At 40.2% G+C, this 18,950-nt stretch overlaps 1 protein-coding gene across 3 annotated transcripts in view; it reads right to left on the bottom strand.

Annotated features, from left to right (window-relative positions):
- LOC110513917 overlaps positions 1–17,815 on the bottom strand; it is a 97,660-nt gene extending 79,845 nt beyond the window's left edge. For 2 of the 3 annotated variants that reach the window (XM_036951304.1, XM_036951303.1), the window contains exon 1: positions 16,459–16,845. In XM_036951304.1, the coding sequence (XP_036807199.1) occupies positions 16,459–16,472 (14 nt within the window). In that variant the 5' untranslated portion in view covers positions 16,473–16,845. Of the gene's footprint in view, positions 1–16,458; positions 16,846–17,691 lie in introns of those variants that run through there. The other variant, XM_036951305.1, reaches the window with a different exon arrangement.
- Between the last annotated feature and the right edge of the window lie 1,135 nt (positions 17,816–18,950).

The raw sequence follows: 18,950 nt of genomic DNA on the forward strand, positions 1-18,950 counted from the left end.
AGAGAATGATTGGCCATTGCCACTGCACTTTAAAACTCACTGGTAAACAGACTTAGCCTTATTCATCATGTCATTCAGCCTCTCTGAATAAGATAGAAGGAGTTGATATTGCCCACAGAGTATTATTTGCCTCTCTTTCACCAGAAGAGTTACTGGACTGTAAAGCTGCTCCACTTTGATGGAACATCTTGGTTTTTTTCATGTCCAGCAGCAAAAAAAAAGAAGAGAAGTGGTCACCTTGGTACCAAGAGAAGGCTCTCCATGGTTACAAATGTAACTCTCTCTTGTGCAGCAACAACAGGGAGCCAACGTGTTCTCTTTTAGAGGTTTTGGCACATGGCTTATCTGATCTGGACAAAAGGCGGGTCACACAATTACACCTGGAGATTAAATCAATTTAACAGATGATTTTCCATGGACTTGGAAACAACTAATCCCCTGTTCTACTTTCTCTCACTTACATAACAAACCAACATATTTTTTCTGAGATTAGTGAGGACTTTCAGATCCAGGGAATGTAATAATAAAGCTGTAGGCTAGCTGGGAATATGGGATATAGGGACAATATGGGATATAGGGACGATATGGGATATAGGACAATATGGGATATAGGGACAATATGGGATATAGGACAATATGGGATATAGGGACAATATGGGATATAGGGACAATATGGGATATAGGGACAATATGGGATATAGAGACAATATGGGATATAGGACAATATGGGATATAGGGACAATATGGGATATAGGGACAATATGGGATATGGGGACAATATGGGATATAGGACAATATGGGATATAGGACAATATGGGATATAGGGACAATATGGGATATAGGGACAATATGGGATATAGGGACAATATGGGATATAGGGACAATATGGGATATAGGACAATATGGGATATAGGGACAATATGGGATATAGGGACAATATGGGATATAGGGACAATATGGGATATAGGGACAATATGGGATATAGGGACAATATGGGATATAGGACAATATGGGATATAGGACAATATGGGATATAGGGACAATATGGGATATAGGACAATATGGGATATAGGACAATATGGGATATAGGACAATATGGGATATAGGACAATATGGGATATAGGGACAATATGGGATATAGGACAATATGGGATATAGGGACAATATGGGATATAGGACAATATGGGATATAGGACAATATGGGATATAGGACAATATGGGATATAGGACAATATGGGATATAGGACAATATGGGATATAGGGACAATATGGGATATAGGACAATATGGGATATAGGGACAATATGGGATATGGGGACAATATGGGATATAGGACAATATGGGATATAGGACAATATGGGATATAGGGACAATATGGGATATAGGACAATATGGGATAATATTCTAAAATCACAACCTTGAGGTTGGAGAAATCACAGACCTGTCATTACTATAATGATGGTCCTTGAGGTTGGAGAAATCACAGACCTGTCATTACTATAATGATGGTCCATGAAGTTGGAGAAATCACAGACCTGTCATTACTATAATGCATCTGACACGGAAAGCTGCTCAACGTCTTGCACTCGTTTAACCTCTAATCCAAAATAAAGATGCACACACAAACACAGACACAGTCTCTCGTGACAGGCTCGTCTCTCGTGACAGGCTCATCTCTCGTGACAGGCTGTTAGCATAGCTGGCCAGTGTTTACGTGAGATTTGGCTCTGGGTTCTGACACACACGCTACAAAATTATAGCCTGCTAATGTCTACTGTTTTGAATGTGTATTTTGCTGCAAGGACTTTTTTTGGTGAAAAGTATCAACTATATACATCAATATACGGTGCATTCGGAAAGTATTCAGACCCCTTCCCTTTTTCAACATTTTGTTACGTTACAGCCTTATTCCAAAGTGGAATTTATAAAACATTTTCCTCATCAATCTACACACAATACCCCAAATGACAAAGCGAAAACAGGTTTTTAGAAATGTTTGCAAATCTATTAAACATATAAAACAGAAATACCATTTATACATAAGTATTCAGACCCTTTGCTATGAGCCTCAAAAATGAGCTCAGGTGCATCCTGTTTCCATGAATAATTCTTGAGATGTTTCTACAACTTGATTGATTGCTGACCCCTATCTGCACCTCTTTCCTCTTAAATTGCTCCCCAGGTACTAGGGCTGCCGAGTTTGAGGGGCGGACAGTCAGTTGGGGGACACGGGGCTACTACTAGGAGCCGGGACTGGTATCCTTTTTTTTGTTTTTGGGGAAATTTGAATTGTTTTGAATATGTTGGAGGATGTTGGGTTGAGGGTGGGACCCTCATTTTAAGGAGGGGGGTGTCACGGCTCCACCTGTGCATTGCAGGGGCGGTTCCTCCTGCAGGCAGAGGAGGGTCGTTAGTGATTGGAGTCACCTGGGATCAGAGTATTTAAACTGTCACTAATCACTTCTCTCTCTCTCTCTCTCTCTCCGCTCCTCCAGGTATGAACCTGTTTGGTTTGTTCTTTTGTAGTTTTGCATAGTTTTCACTCAGTCATTCACACACACAGATTCACGCATCCATGCACTTTACATACACCTTACATTATGATACTTCCACACCTCATTCCCTTTTCTTAGTTTAAAGTTAATAGTTTTGTTTACAATAAAGAAGATTTTTTAATTGGCCTATACCTGTTGTTCGCGTCCCCTCATTTTTGCCACAAGCTATGAGCCGGCCTGTGACACTAGTGAAAAGCCAACTGTCCCGGTTGATATATTATCTAATAGATATTTGAAAAACACCTTGAGGATTGATTATAAAAAATGTTTGCCATGTTTCTGTCAAAATTATGGATATAATTTGGAATTTTTGTCTGCGTTGTCGTGACCGCTATTTCGGTGGATTCCTGGGCATAACGCACTAAACTAACGGAGGTATTTGGATATAAAAAATATCTTTATGGAACAAAAGGAACATTTGCTGTCTAACTGGGAGTCTCGTGAATGAAAACATCCGAAGATCGTCAAAGGTAAACGGTTAATTTGATTGCTTTTCGTGACCAAGCTTCCTGATGCTAAGTGTACATAATCCTATGCTAGGCTATCGATAAACTTACACAAACGCTTGTATTGCTTTCACTGTAAAGCATAATTTCAAAATCTGAGACGACAGGGTGATTAACAAAAGGCTAAGCTGTGTTTCACTATATTTCACTTGTGATTTCATGGATATTAATATTTTTTAGTAATATTTTTAGACTGTTGCGCTATGCTATTCAGCGGTTGCTGATGACAAATATACCAGATCCGGGATGGGTAGTTCTAAGAGGTTTTAAACAAGGTTGGAATGTGAAAATGAAATGGGGTATCAGTCTATTCGGTGACACCCACATTACACAACTGTGAAAAGTTTACGCAAATATTAGCGTTGTAGCTCTTATCGCAGGACTGTGACTGTGTGAAATCACATACCCAGTCAGCCTATTGTATGTATTGACATTCATATTGCACTGTACAGCTTTACCTAAGGATTGGGGATCAATGAAATGGGGTATCAGTCTACTCAATAGCCAGAGTTGTCAGACTCCAAAACATTCACGCAGTATTGTTTTTCCTCTGGAATAGTGTTCAATACACGTAGGTTGATAATAAATGTGGCTCAATTCACAGTTAAGAGAGCTAATGTTCTCTGGGTGTCACTGAGTGTCTGGGTGTCACTGAGTAGACTGATACTCCATGTCATTGATCCACAATCCATAGGTAAGGCTGTACAGTGAAATAAGTATGCCCCCAATGCAATTCTAATGTATAATACTTCCAGTGTGGTTTTAACAGATTTTTGTCAAATTAACTAATTATTGTATTTTGTTGATTTTATATAACAACATTCCAACCTCGTTTAGCATCTAATCCATTATGGAATAATTCTACTATTTGTATTAATTTGCATCACTGTCAATGACATACTTTTATTTTGAAGGCTAACCGAAAAGTCCACTATTGTGGCTAATCCTTATTGTGGCTAGCTTCACATAGATGGGTCCGCCCACTATTAATCAAATAAGAACTGTCTTATAAATTAGGGTTATTTTAGATGATGACACCTAGCTATATAGTTAGCTAGCTAACTATAGCTACTGAAACAGATGATGTCATTTTGCTATGTTTTTGGGGAAGAACATTGTTTGCATCCATGAGCTAGCTAGCTTTTTTTTATGACCAGCACTGTAGGTGCGCAAGACAACTTTACCAGCATCATAGCATATGTATCAATGAATCGTTGTGACATATGAAATATGAGTGATAGTGTAATCAATGTGTAATAACTACGTAAGAAATGAATGAACGCGCTAAATTATTATGTGATGTGCAGTCATATTCAGGTCCTGATTGGTCAACAAGCTTATTTGGCAAGTCAAATAGTGTTATTTGACTCATCAAATAGTGTTATTGACACGCAAAGACCCAAAAGGTGTTCCATAGAAATCCTGGTTGAGAATGAAATGACTGAACAAATGAACAACGAAACAGCACAGCAAGTAAGTGAAAGAAATAGGTTTTGATTATGTTTTACATGTAATGGGGACATACATAAATGCCAACAAAATAACTTTTTGGTCAGTGTGTGTATGTAACCTTTATTTAACTAGGCAAGTCAGTTAAGAACAAATTCTTATGGCGGCCTACCCCGGCCAAACCTGGACGACGCTGGGCCAATTGTGCGCCGCCCCATGGGACTCCCAATCACGGCCGGATGTGATACAGCTTGGATTCGAACCAGGGACTGTAGTGACGCCTCTTGCACTGAGATGCAGTGCCTTAGACCGCTACGTCCATGTGTGTGTGTGTTAACTATTTAACTGTACTAGAATGCTTAAAAGGCCCCTAAAATGTTAAATATCGGTTATCGGTATCGGGGTTTTTTTGGCAAGGAAAATATCAGCCAAAAATGTAATATCGGTGCATCACTAGTACTGAGTAAAGGGTAAGAATACTTATGTAAATGTGACATTTCTGTTTTCTATTTTTAATCAATTTGCTAAAATTTATAATAACCAGTTTTGCTTTGTCATGATGGGGTATTGTGTTATGATTGATGAGGGGTGGGGGGGAACTATTGTCCCCCATACATACGTCTGTAAGGTCCCTCAGTTAAGTATTGAATTTCAAGCACAGATTCAACTACAAAGACCAGGGAGCTTTTAGAAAGCCTCATAAAGAAGGGCAGTGATTGGTAGATGGGTAACAATAACAAATCAGACTTTGAATATCTCTTTAATCATGGTCGAGTTAATAATTATGCTGTGGATGATGTATTAAACCACCGTCCTTCTGAACTGAGATGCAGCACAGGAATGAAACTGATCAGGGATGTTACCATGAGGCCATTGGTGATTTTAAAACAGTTACAGAGTTGAATGGATGTGATGGGAGAAAACTGAGGATGGATTAACAACATTGTAGTGACTCCACGATAATTACTTAAATGACAGTGAAAATAATACAAATATACAGAAACAAATATTCCAAGTAAGGCATCTTGTATGCAACAAGGCACTAAAGTAATACTGCAAACAAACTAAAAATGCTGCAAAGGAATACACTTTTTGGCCTGAATGCAAATCCTTATGTTTGGGGCAAATCCAACACAAAACATCAAAACATTTCAGGATAAAAATAAACAGGATGGAGCTAAGTACAGGCAAAATCCTAAAGAAAAACCTGATTCAGTCTGATTTACACCAGACACAGAATTCACCTTTCAGCAAGACAATAACCTACAACACAAAGCCAAATCTACACTGGAGTTGCTTATTAAAGAAGACTGTAAATGTTACTGCGTGGCCAAGTTACAGTTTTGACTTAAATCTGTTTAAAAAAAACGTACTTTTGCAAAGCACTGTGGTTCTATTTTGTTTATAATAACCGTGCTGTCTGTCTGTCTCCCTGTGTTTCTGTTTCTGGAAGGCCAGGGATTTACACAACGTGCTGACAGCTGAGGGAATGTCCTTGGAGCCTGGCTGCACGTGACACTAAAGCTCTTGTAAAGTCCCTCTCCCTTTCTCTCCTTTCTCCCTCTCTTTTTTCACATGTTTATCTCACACTCTGTCCATGATAAGGCCCCCGCTCAAAGTCCCCCTGCACATGCCTTCAGAACTCGGTGAACTCTGAACTCGGTGACCTCTGAACTGCAGCGTATTTGGTGTTTTATAAGCGATGATGTAATGTGTTCAGATGACTGGAGAGGAGTAACACGATCATCTAAGATAAATGTGTGAAAACAGACATACCACCTAGTGGAACAGGGCCATCGGCCAAATACTGGGAAAGAAGAGTGGGACCCGTTGTATTAGGGGTTGGGTGAGGCAAGAGCAACAGAATGTCTAGTAATCTGATCATTGGCAAATGAGTGATGGAGTAGATGTTCTATTGGGCTTTTGATACAATCATTTAAGGTCTCCCTTGTAAAAGACTAGCCTCACTTCAATGGGACTTCCTGGATAAAGAAATAAAAAGCCAATAATGGTTATAAATACTAGCATGGCCAGAGGCTACCTGCCAATCACCTCAGATACAGACAGTATCATCATATCATTATTATCTCTGTCATATTATTATTATCATCTCACACTGTTCTTTTGTTATTGTAAATTAGTATCAAGTTCAAGACACTTGACCCTCTGGGCTCTTTAGTCATCCTAAACCTGTTATGATGACTAGGCCGGTCTTACATGTGCATATGGGTTGAAGTGAGGTCCTCTATGTGTACTGATGCACCACCTGGAGCACACTGTAATTCTGTCTCTCTGGCCTCTAGGTAAGTGATACGAGTACATTGCTACTTCTATGTACAATCTCAAACGTAGTTTGTGGATCTATTTTCAAACTACTGGCTCAGTAAAGGTGCCCTATGGGTAGGAGGGAGTTCTATAGGTAGTCATTATGATAATATTATGATAATACCTGGCTGACAGATAAACCGTCCATATTGTACTCAGTTCACACATGCAGTATGTATCAGAGACACTGAGAAGGCGGAGGAGAGGGGATCAGAACCCATGACAACGCCAGAGCCTAGCACTGACACACACACACACACACACACACACACACACACACACACACACACACACACACACACACACACACACACACACACACACACACACACACAATGTGTTAGCTGTAGTCATGCCGACATATCTAATGAAGCAGAACTTTTCTGTTAGCTGCTCCCCATGGGGCCGGTTATGGCAGCCTCTAGTTCATCAATATTCTATTCTCCCATTTAGTATTCTTCTCTGCTAATCATTTTTCTCCATGGATTTTGACTATTTCATAAGGGTCATTCTTTATGTAAGTTTCTATCATTATTATTATTTAACACATTTTTTATTATTTGTTCAATTATTTGTTATTTTAACATTATGTTTACCCATGTGTGTCCCCTTTAACATTTTTATCAGCCATACTGAATTCAAACTAGAGGTCGACCGATTAATCGGAATGGCCGATTAATTAGGGCCGATTTCAAGTTTTCATAACAATTTTTGGACACCGATTTGGCAGATTTAAAAAAACATTTTTTTTACACCTTTATTTATTCTGTATTTAACTAGGCAAGTCAGTTAAGAAAAAATTCTTATTTTCAATGACGGCCTAGGAATGGTGGGTTAACTGCCTCGTACAGGGGCAGAACGACAGATTTTTACCTTGTCAGCTCGGGGGATTCAATCTTGCAACCTTACAGTTAACTAGTACAACGCTCTAACCACCTGCCTCTCATTGCACTCCACGAGGAGACTGCCTGTTACGCGAATGCAGTAAGCCAAGGTAAGTTGCTAGCTAGCATTAAACTTATCTTATAAAAAACAATCAATCAATCACAATCACTAGTTAACTACACATGGTTGATGATATTACTAGTTTATCTAGCCTGTCCTGCGTTGCATATAATCAATGCGGTGCGTATCGTTGCTCCAATGTGTACCTAACCATAAACATCAATGCCTTTCTTAAAATCAATACACAGAAGTATATATTTTTAAACCTGCATATTTAGCTAAAAGAAATCCAGGTTAGCAGTATGAAATTGTGTCACTTCTCTTGCGTTCATTGCACGCAGAGTCAGTGTATATGCAACAGTTTGGGCTGCCTAATTTGCTAGAATTTTACGTAATTATGATATAACACTGAAGGTTGTGCAATGTAACAGGAATATTTAGACTTATGGATGCCACCCGTTAGATGAAATACGGAACGGTTCCGTATTTCACTGAAAGAATAAACGTTTTGTTTTCGAGATGATAGTTTCCGGATTCGGCCATATTAATGACCTAAGGCTCGTATTTCTGTGTGTTATCGTGTTATAACTAAGTCTATGACTTGATAGAGCAGTCTGACTGAGCAATGGTAGGCACCAGCAGGCTCGTAAACATTCATTCACACAGCACTTTCGTGCGTTTGCCAGCAGTTGTTTATGACTTCAAGCCTATCAACTCCCGAGATTAGGCTGGTGTAACTGATGTGAAATGGCTAGCTAGTTAGCGGGGTGCGCGCTAATAACGTTTCAAAAGTCACTCGCTCTGAGACTTGGAGTGGTTGTTCCCCTTGCTCTGCAAGGGCCGTGGCTTTTGTGGAGCGATGGGTAACGATGCTTCGAGGGTGGCTGTTGTCGTTGTGTTCCTGGTTCGAGCCCAGGTAGGAGCGAGGAGAGGGACGGAAGCTTTACTGTTACATTGGCAATACTAAAGTGCCTATAAGAACATCCAGTAGTCAAAGGTTAATGAAATACAAATGGTATAGAGATAAATAGTCCTATAATTCCTATAATAACTACAACCTAAAACTTCTTACCTGGGAATACTGAAGACTCATGTTAAAAGGAACCACCAGTTTTCATATAATCTCATGTTCTGAGCAAGGAACTTAAACGTTAGCTTTCTTACATGGCACATATTGCACTTTTACTTTCTTCTCCAACACTTTGTTTTTGCATTATTTAAACCAAATTGAACATGTTTAATTATTTATTTGAGGCTAAATAGATTTTACTGATGTATTATATTAAGTTAAAATAAGTGTTCATTCAGTATTGTTGTAATTGTCATTATTACAAATAAATAAATAAAATTGGGCGATTAATCGGTATCGGCATAATTTTATCCTCCAATTATCGGTATCGGCGTTGAAAAATCATTATTCGGTCGACCTCTAATTCAAACTAATTAAAAATTGGATTATTAAAACAGTGTGGGGCTGAAGATGCATCAGGCATACCAGCTGAATCAAAGTGTTAACCGGAAAACATGGAGACTTTCCTATAGCTGTAATGGACCAAGTCATACTGAACAACTGTGAGATGGTCGGTTTTGCTGACTTTTTAAAAGGTAAATTAATGACTATTAAATTATGCTGATACCAATCTAAAATATCATTTCTCCATCCAGAAATAATCCAAGTCACATATTGGTCCATTTGATCAGAAAGGTGTGCTATTTAGCAATAAGCATTATCACCTGTAGCCCAACTGATGCAGCATATTGTCAATAAAGAAATAGACTGAACCATAGGGTTGATAAAGAAATAGGCTGAAGCATAGGGTTGATAAAGAAATAGACTGAAGCATACCGTCAATAAAGAAATAGACTGAAGCATAGGGTTGATAAAGAAATAGACTGAAGCATAGGGTTGATAAAGAAATAGACTGAAGCATACCGTCAATAAAGAAATAGGCTGAAGCATACCGTCAATAAAGAAATAGACTGAAGCATACCGTCAATAAAGAAATAGACTGAAGCATAGGGTTGATAAAGAAATAGACTGAAGCATACCGTCAATAAAGAAATAGACTGAACCATAGGGTTGATAAAGAAATAGACTGAAGCATAGGGTTGATAAAGAAATAGACTGAACCATAGGGTCAATAAAGAAATAGACTGAAGCATAGGGTTGATAAAGAAATAGACTGAACCATAGGGTTGATAAAGAAATAGACTGAACCATAGTGTTGATAAAGAAATAGACTGAACCATAGGGTTGATAAAGAAATAGACTGAACCATACTGTCAATAAAGAAATAGACTGAAGCATAGGGTTGATAAAGAAATAGACTGAACCATAGGGTTGATAAAGAAATAGGCTGAAGCATAGGGTTGATAAAGAAATAGACTGAAGCATAGTGTCAATAAAGAAATAGACTGAACCATAGTGTTGATAAAGAAATAGACTGAACCATAGGGTTGATAAAGAAATAGACTGAAGGATACCGTCAATAAAGAAATAGACTGAACCATAGGGTTGATAAAGAAATAGACTGAACCATAGGGTTGATAAAGAAATAGACTGAACCATAGGGTTGATAAAGAAATAGAATGAAGCATAGGGTTGATAAAGAAATAGACTGAACCATACCGTCAATAAAGAAATAGACTGAACCATAGTGTCAATAAAGAAATAGACTGAAGCATAGGGTTGATAAAGAAATAGACTGAAGCATAGGGTTGATAAAGAAATAGACTGAAGCATAGGGTTGATAAAGAAATAGACTGAAGCATAGGGTTGATAAAGAAATAGACTGAAGCATAGGGTTGATAAAGAAATAGACTGAAGCATAGGGTTGATAAAGAAATAGACTGAACCATAGGGTTGATAAAGAAATAGGCTGAAGCATAGTGTCAATAAATAAATAGACTGAACCATAGGGTCAATAAAGAAATAGACTGAACCATAGGGTTGATAAAGAAATAGACTGAACCATAGTGTCAATAAATAAATAGACTGAACCATAGGGTTGATAAAGAAATAGACTGAACCATAGGGTTGATAAAGAAATAGACTGAACCATAGGGTTGCCTATCTGCATTTACACTATTAGGCTAATCATGACCTAGATCACAAACTCTAAACAATATCTTGCTTAAAGTTAGCAATATATTGATGACTTCAATGTCACAAAAAACTCTGTTTTAAACACTATAATGTAGTGTTACACTTAACCCCAGTCTTCCCTACAGTATGTGCTCATGGTGAATCGTGGAGCCTAAATCATGTTGCCTCTAAAAGCTCTGGTGCAGCTTGCTCAGTTCCCTCATAGATGTAGGTGTGATACTCCACTTTTAACAATGGCCATTAAAACTGCTTTCAAATGTGTTTTCCAGGCGGGCCCCGGCACAATTTAACCCTTGACCTTAAATCCCCTGGTACCCAACTGATATCAGGGCTGACCAATCAGAGATCTGGGTGCCTTGCGTTCTGCTGTTACCATAGCAACACCCTCCATAGCTGGGTTCAGAAGAGCGGGGGGAGGGGGGCGGGGGATTTACAGTGGCTCTGTTGAGCTCTGTCAATATAGATGGAAGCCAAATCGATATGGTACGAAGGGATTTCACAGCTCACTGAGGCATGTGGATCAGCCAGCAAGCAGCCAGTGCCCAGTACACATACCGGTCTGGGTCAGAGAGCTGCACTGAACCATTAAACACACACGCATGCACGCACGCACGCACGCACCACAGGTTGCATATACACACTGATAGCTAGGCACACACTCAAACTAATGCTAAAGCCCAACAAAAAAAGGCCTATGGGCACACATGTAAAGGATGTGAAACGGCTAGCTTAGTTAGCGTGGGCGCTAAATAGTGTTTCAATCAGTGACGTCACTTGCTCTGAGACCTAGAAGTAGTAGTTCCCCTTGCTCTGCAAGGGCCGCGGCTTTTGTGGAGCGATGGGTAACGATGCTTCGAGGGTGACTGTTGATGTGTGCAGAAGGTCCCTGGTTCGCGCCCGGGTATGGGCGAGGGGACGGTTTAAATTTGTACTGTTACATTGATGCTGTTGACCCGGATTACTGGTTGCTGCGGAAAAAAGAGGAAGGTCAAAAGGGGGGTGAGTGTAACGGATGTGAAACGGCTAGCTTAGTTAGCGTGGGCGCTAAATAGTGTTTCAATCAGTGACGTCACTTGCTCTGAGACCTAGAAGTAGTAGTTCCCCTTGCTCTGCAAGGGCCGCGGCTTTTGTGGAGCGATGGGTAACGATGCTTCGAGGGTGACTGTTGATGTGTGCAGAAGGTCCCTGGTTCGCGCCCGGGTATGGGCGAGGGGACGGTCTAAAGTTATACTGTTACACACACACACACCAAAGCACACACTCCGTGCAGAGCAGATAAAGACTAACACAGTGCGCTGTGATTAACCAGAGAAGCACTGCAGTCTTCTGCCATTAATTAGACACCTACTAATTCATTCAGAGCCACACACTGCTTCACAAAGGAACTACTGAGATAAACACACCTCCATGGCCACCCAGCAGCCTGGCATAACTCATATGTAAACAACAACAATAAAGAAATACAAGATTGTTATCCCTCCTCTGGTTATTGACATTTTATTTGTAAATGTCAGAAATTCGGGAAGCAACAACCATTCTTCCACACGACCAAGGAGAGGAATCAGCTCAGCTGTCAGTCTTGATCAAATCCCCAAAAAGCCCATGTTTAGTTCCTTGTTAAATCTTATTCCTGAAATTCATACTGAAAAACACAAGGCTAAAAGAGTAAAAGGCTTGACTCCATTACCATGTAAATACTAAGCAGAATAATTACAAATACAAATGGCATTACAATGTTTGTTACTATACTGCAGGGTTCCCCAACTAGCACGGTTTTATTTGGCCCCCCCTAGTTTTCTGAGCAAAAATAAAATTATTATTATTATTTTTTAAATGTACATTGTCATTGTTGGACATAAAAGACTTAAAAAACACCAGGAAATCAGCTTCAATTGATTTTAATTTTGGAAATCTGTTCCCAAGTATTCCCACGCATAATAAAGAGGCATGATTGTATAGAAATGTAAGCAAGGTTTGAAATATTATATCTGTTTGGGATTCTTGCAGTCAATTTCCAGTCTACAATTGATCTATAATGATGTTCTGGCTCTCCGACCATCCGCTCAAGAAAGAAATCGTCCCGCGGCTCAATCTAGTTGATGATCCCTGCTATACTGCTATAAATGCTTGACTCCATTACCATGTAAATACTAAGCAGAATAAATACAAATACAAATGTCATTATAATGTTGATACTATAGTATACTGTGTACACAGGTACCGTATTTATAAGATCAGTTATCATTGTTTCCTCCTTGGCACTTAATTGACCAATCAATGTCACAGGTTGGCTGGAGAATGCACATACATCCAATCAATCAGCACCCAATCAATCCAATCAAATAAGCTCCTATCTGGACAGCAATTGGCTATTTCAATGCTTCAGATGGTACAGAACGGAGTAGGCCGACCACATACAGACCTGATGCCTGTTATCACTCCTGCATTACACCTGATAAGTCCAGCCAATGCATTAGTTAAATTAAGAACCAATGCTATCAGGCATTCACTTTCATGTCAGCCACACAGATTTTCTTTCAGCCATCAAACCTATGAGGTGTTGTACTGACTCAAACAATGTTTGAAGGGAAAATGGCAAGTTCAATTTACAGTGGCTCTGAAGAGATTTGTCAATAGAATTTCAATCAATCAAACTATTGATTGATTGATTGATCAATTGATTGATACAGAAAGTTGCTCCTTTGGAAGGTCAACAAGTGTTTTACAGTCCAGATAAGTCTGTGACCTAAACATATGGTCCAACGGTAATCCCAAGACACCCTCAAAGCCTTTACACGCTCACACACATGCAGGACAAGGAGTATGTTAGCGGCCTTGTAACTACAATGTAATGTTAGTGTCTGTGCATTAGTTTTAGTATTCATATGTAGACTCTTTTTTGACCATGTGACCTGACTAGAAAAAGTGTGTGTGTATGTGTGTGTGTACGAGTATACTGTGTATCCTCTGTATATATATGTGTACGTGTGTACTGTGTATCCTCTGTATATATATGTGTATGTGTATATTGTGTACGTGTATATATGTACAGTATGTTTAAACATGCATATTCACACTTTTACTCTCCCATTTTGCTCATGCAAAAACAATCAGTGATCAAAACCCCCACATCATTGTAACTAGAGGAGACAGCAGCACATCATCAGAAGCCAGTTCCAAATATTACAATTGACGATTGCGTGATGTGCAACACATTTTCCCACTGTTTACTTACACACATTGGTTGAATGATCATTTCCTCCTCGGTCCTCACTGACAGAGAAAGAGTCAGGACATCAGCCTCATCAGTCCTACAGTAGACCAGTAGCTATTCTTCACACACTTCAGGTCTGTTTGGATCTGGCAAAAGGACTCTGTCATGGCCGACTCTTTCGCTTGAGATGCGTTTTCTCAGACCAGAAGGTCTGGAGAGGTACATTACACGCAGCTATCTTTGGCCTTCTCCTGACTGCCGTTGCTGATCCACAGCTGGTGAGGTTTAGCACACAAGTGTGTGTGTCTACGTACTAGCACAGAGCTCTGGATTGCCCCATTCTCTGTCCGCCTGGTTCCTGAGAAACCACAGCCCATAGCACGGTGACAGCCCCCCCGGGCAGTGTACTAACACAGGCAGGCAGACAGAGGCACGGAGGCATTCGATCGGCATAACAGAGGCACTTGGGGTTACTGATGCTGACAGAGTAGGCCTCCTTATCAAGTAGGTAGATAGATCGACACACATACACTAGCATTCCGATGCACATATTTTTTGTCCAATTAAATATGTATATTCACACACACGGACGGACGGACAAATGCATACACACACACACCCACACATGCATACACGCACACACAAACATGATCTCTACTCACTCAATACATAAACCTATTTTATTTTTCTCATTATGTTACTGAATCAGTTATGTATTAACAGATGTAAGGCTTCTTCATCACAATCACCCTTTGTGATTAAACAGACACCCTTATCATATGCTAAATGTTTAATTAACAGAATATGATATGGAGATAAGTATTTATATAACCTTGAAGGTGTAGTGTGATTCAATAGTCAATGTGTCAACAAGATGAATGTTTGACCCAGAGTTCCATAGTTCCAGCTTGTATAAGACATATGCTGATGATCGTACACATGATCACTCCAGTCAACCTGGCCCATTGTGAACTGGTTACTGATACGCTTCATGGGACTGTGAATACATGCTTGACAAAGAGATGGCAGTCATCCCTGAAAAGAATTACAAATAAGAAGCAAGCACATTTATTTCCCTCTTAGTTATTGAGAAATTGTACATTTTTGTTGTAACCTTCTTTCATATCAAGTTGCAGCAATAGGTATGTTTTAAAGGTGATTTGAAAAGTGGTTCTCTGGCAAAGACGCTCTCTGTCCTCCAGAATGGGAGAAGAGGTATATTGAGAGGTATACTGCATATTGTGAATTTTTGCTTGTTTGTTTGTTATTTTTATGTTATTTATTTCAGGCTGTGTTTTTTATTCATGTTATTGCCAATTGAGACAGAGAAGTTGCAGATTGCACCTCTAAATTGTGTTCAGGTGATTCCTTTCTTTATAAAATGCTATTTAAGTATTAGAAAAAGCTACTTTTCTGCCATGTTAAGGAAGTGTTGTTGCATTTTAGCATGACCCAACTACAACTCCTTGACATAATGGTGTGGTGCTGAAGTCTGGCTGAGCTGAGGAGCTGGTATATACAGCTGGGTAGGCTGTAGTTTGAGTTTATTATGTTTTTATTGTCACATACTGGCGCCAGGAAGGCAATTTAAGGATTTTGGGCACTGGCCAACCAGGTTAGTAAAATGACATTTCTACTAGCCCAGGTGACATTCTCTGTAGCCAAGGGTCCAAAAGCCCAGTCTGAAAAGCACTGGCTATGGACTAGCTTCATTTCCATCCCTGGTCGGCGGTGTTGCTGCTTATCAATTTGGATGGACCCAAATGTTGTTTCTTGAAGAGAAGAGACCTTTAGATTTCCACACAAAATCTATTACAAATTAATTTACATTAACTCTGCCTTATTAAATCACATATTGTAGCCTACCAATAAACATTCAATTAACATCAGTGCTTCATACCAGAGCATTGCATCTCATAATGAATATTGATGGAATTTGGTTTGGCAGCTTTCAGATTGGATACTAATTTAATTTAAATAGCTATGCTCCAGCTCGTGATGCCTTTCCAAATGTTTTCACATGCAAATTCACATTTTCACATTTTTAAACCGCATTCTGCATCAAATATAGGCTAGCCTACCATACAACTTTGTTAATTTATAAGCTGCCTGCAATGGAATGTAGTAGGCTAGGCTACTATTGGTGTTAGGCTATTGCATGCGTTAGACAAATGCAGAGAACTAATCAATCCATTGCAACAATGTAGCCAATACAGTCAGTAATAGTAACTTCACACAGATAAAACAAAACAGAAAATAAGAATAGGCTAGACTACAGCAATGAAATGAAATGAATGGACACAATGAAATGAAACAAAAACAATGGATTTAAAAGTGACACCCGGATGTGGGAATTTACCTGAGAAATAACATGAATGTTCCCTCTCTATTTCGGAATCTCCCTGGTCCCAAACTCTGAGCGACTGTCTGCTTCTCACGCGGATTTTGCTCAGTGATTGTTATCAAAGAGACCTTCGAGGAAATCTTCGGGTAGTTAGACAGAAGACCATGTGTAGTCACCCGCTTCACACGCTCATGTAATTGTGCCTTGAAGGTGAAGTCCTAAAGATATGTATTCTTCAAATAATAACGAGTCACAGTGACATGCCAAAATATGTAACGCATACGCCAAACTCCTCAAACCATCGGTGTCTGTACGCGGTCAACCGTTGTTCGCTATGTTCGTGTCTTGCCTTGCTTCATTTGCACGTTATCCCTCTGCAGCCAGCGCACGGGTTGGCGGTTGGTTGGCGCGCGCCTCACGGATTATTGCCCGGCCCCCTCGTGTTTTCCAATACCTTGACACATTGTTATGGCTTTCTCCCTTTACATTTACGAGTGACCTGCGGCCAAATTATTAGTCTGCACATAATTACAAATCTGTGCAATTGGAGTCAAGTAAACGTGTCTGCTGCTGATTGCAAATTGACACACATGGTCTTGGCAATATGACAGCTCCCCACACACTCACTCAGTAAAATATGACTGAAGGCAGTTCACTTACTGTAGCCTAATAATAATTTTACATGGATTGAAATTTTTGTTAGCATACTTTATGGCTCGCAAGCATGACAGGTCAACGTTAGCCTGTATTTAGGTTAGGTATCTATAGATGGTTTGTGTGTGTGTCCCATCTCCTATGTACTATATTATAAACTGGGTGGTTTGAGCCCTGAATGCTGATTGACTGACAGTCATGATATATCAGACCTATACCACGGGTATAAAAAAACATAAATTTTTACAGCTCTAGTTACGTTGGTAACCAGTTAATCATAGCAGTAAGGCACCTCGGCGGTTTGTGATATGCGGCCAATATACCACGGCTAACTAAGTGCTGTGTCCAGGAACTCCGCATTGCGTTGTGCATAAGAGCAGCCCTTAGCCATGGTATGTTGGACATATACCACACCTTCTCGGGCCTTATTGCTTAAATACACACACACACACACACACACACACACACACACACACACACACACACACACACACACACACACACACACACACACACACACACACACACACACACACACACACACACACAGGTCCCTACACAATCCCAACACTGTGAACAGTTTAATAAACAAACCGTGGTCTTTCTCAGAGTTGAATCCTCACTCTCTCAGTGTGGGAGCCTCTGACGGTGTCTGTGTGGACTGGAGTGTGCTGCTAGCTGGCCTTGCTGGGACCGGAGCTGAAACAAGAGAGAAGTTTTATCCTAATTACATTTAACTGCCTGGTGTAATCTGCTTTATCTGTTTCAACCAGAGACAAGGGTCTAATTGTGTCCCCCGCAGACGGTGGCAGGGTGGGGGCCGCTCCCTACCAGCCAGCAGCCTGACCCATGACCAGAGAGAATCAGCCAGAGTCAGGAGACTCTCCTCAGGGATACAGGCTTTTTATGAGCCTCCCATTCCTCTGACTTACATCTAGACATGTGTTAAAGCACATGTGGTTATGATAAAGCCATCGGTGTGGGGTTATGATAGGTTAGGGTAGGCAGATTCTGTTCCTACTGCTGCAGGGGGACAGATACTGTATCCATACTGTAGCATATATAGCCTACCAAGCTTTAAACTTTAAACCCAGCACTGAAATGTTGGGGTCCAACTTTACGCCCTGAACGTTTTTTTCTAGGGACCATACTGTACACAGATCAGAAATAAAATGGGTCAGTGTGTGTGTGTGTGTGTATCCCTTTCCAGCAGCACTAAACAACACGGGCTTTATCAAACCAGTAGGTTCTAACAGGCAATCAAAATCCCTCTAAAAACCAGAGAACATGTCAACCCATGATCCCTAATACAGGGAGATACTGTGACCATGTCAACCCATGATCCCTACTACAGGGAGATACTGTGGCCATGTCAACCCATGATTCCTACTACAGGGAGATAATGTGGCCATGTCAACCCATGATCCCTACTACAGGGAGATACTGTGGCCATGTCAAGTCACACACTACCTATACTACATATGGCCATAAAACAAACAATTTCCTTAAAGATAGACTCAGCAAAATGACGTTGCCACGAGCAGCACCGCAGATGTTGAGATGAGTGAGAACGAGCAGCACCACAGATGTTGAGATGAGTGAGAACGAGCAGCACCACAGATGTTGAGATGAGTGAGAACGAGCAGCACCACAGATGTTGAGATGAGTGAGAACGAGCAGCACCACAGATGTTGAGATGAGTGAGAACGAGCAGCACCACAGATGTTGAGATGAGTGAGAACGAGCAGCACCACAGATGTTGAGATGAGTGAGAACGAGCAGCACCACAGATGTTGAGATGAGTGAGAACGAGCAGCACCACAGATGTTGAGATGAGTGAGATACAGGACTTC

Source organism: Oncorhynchus mykiss, chromosome 18 (genome assembly GCF_013265735.2).
Source record: "Oncorhynchus mykiss isolate Arlee chromosome 18, USDA_OmykA_1.1, whole genome shotgun sequence".
Lineage (NCBI taxonomy): Eukaryota > Metazoa > Chordata > Actinopteri > Salmoniformes > Salmonidae > Oncorhynchus > Oncorhynchus mykiss.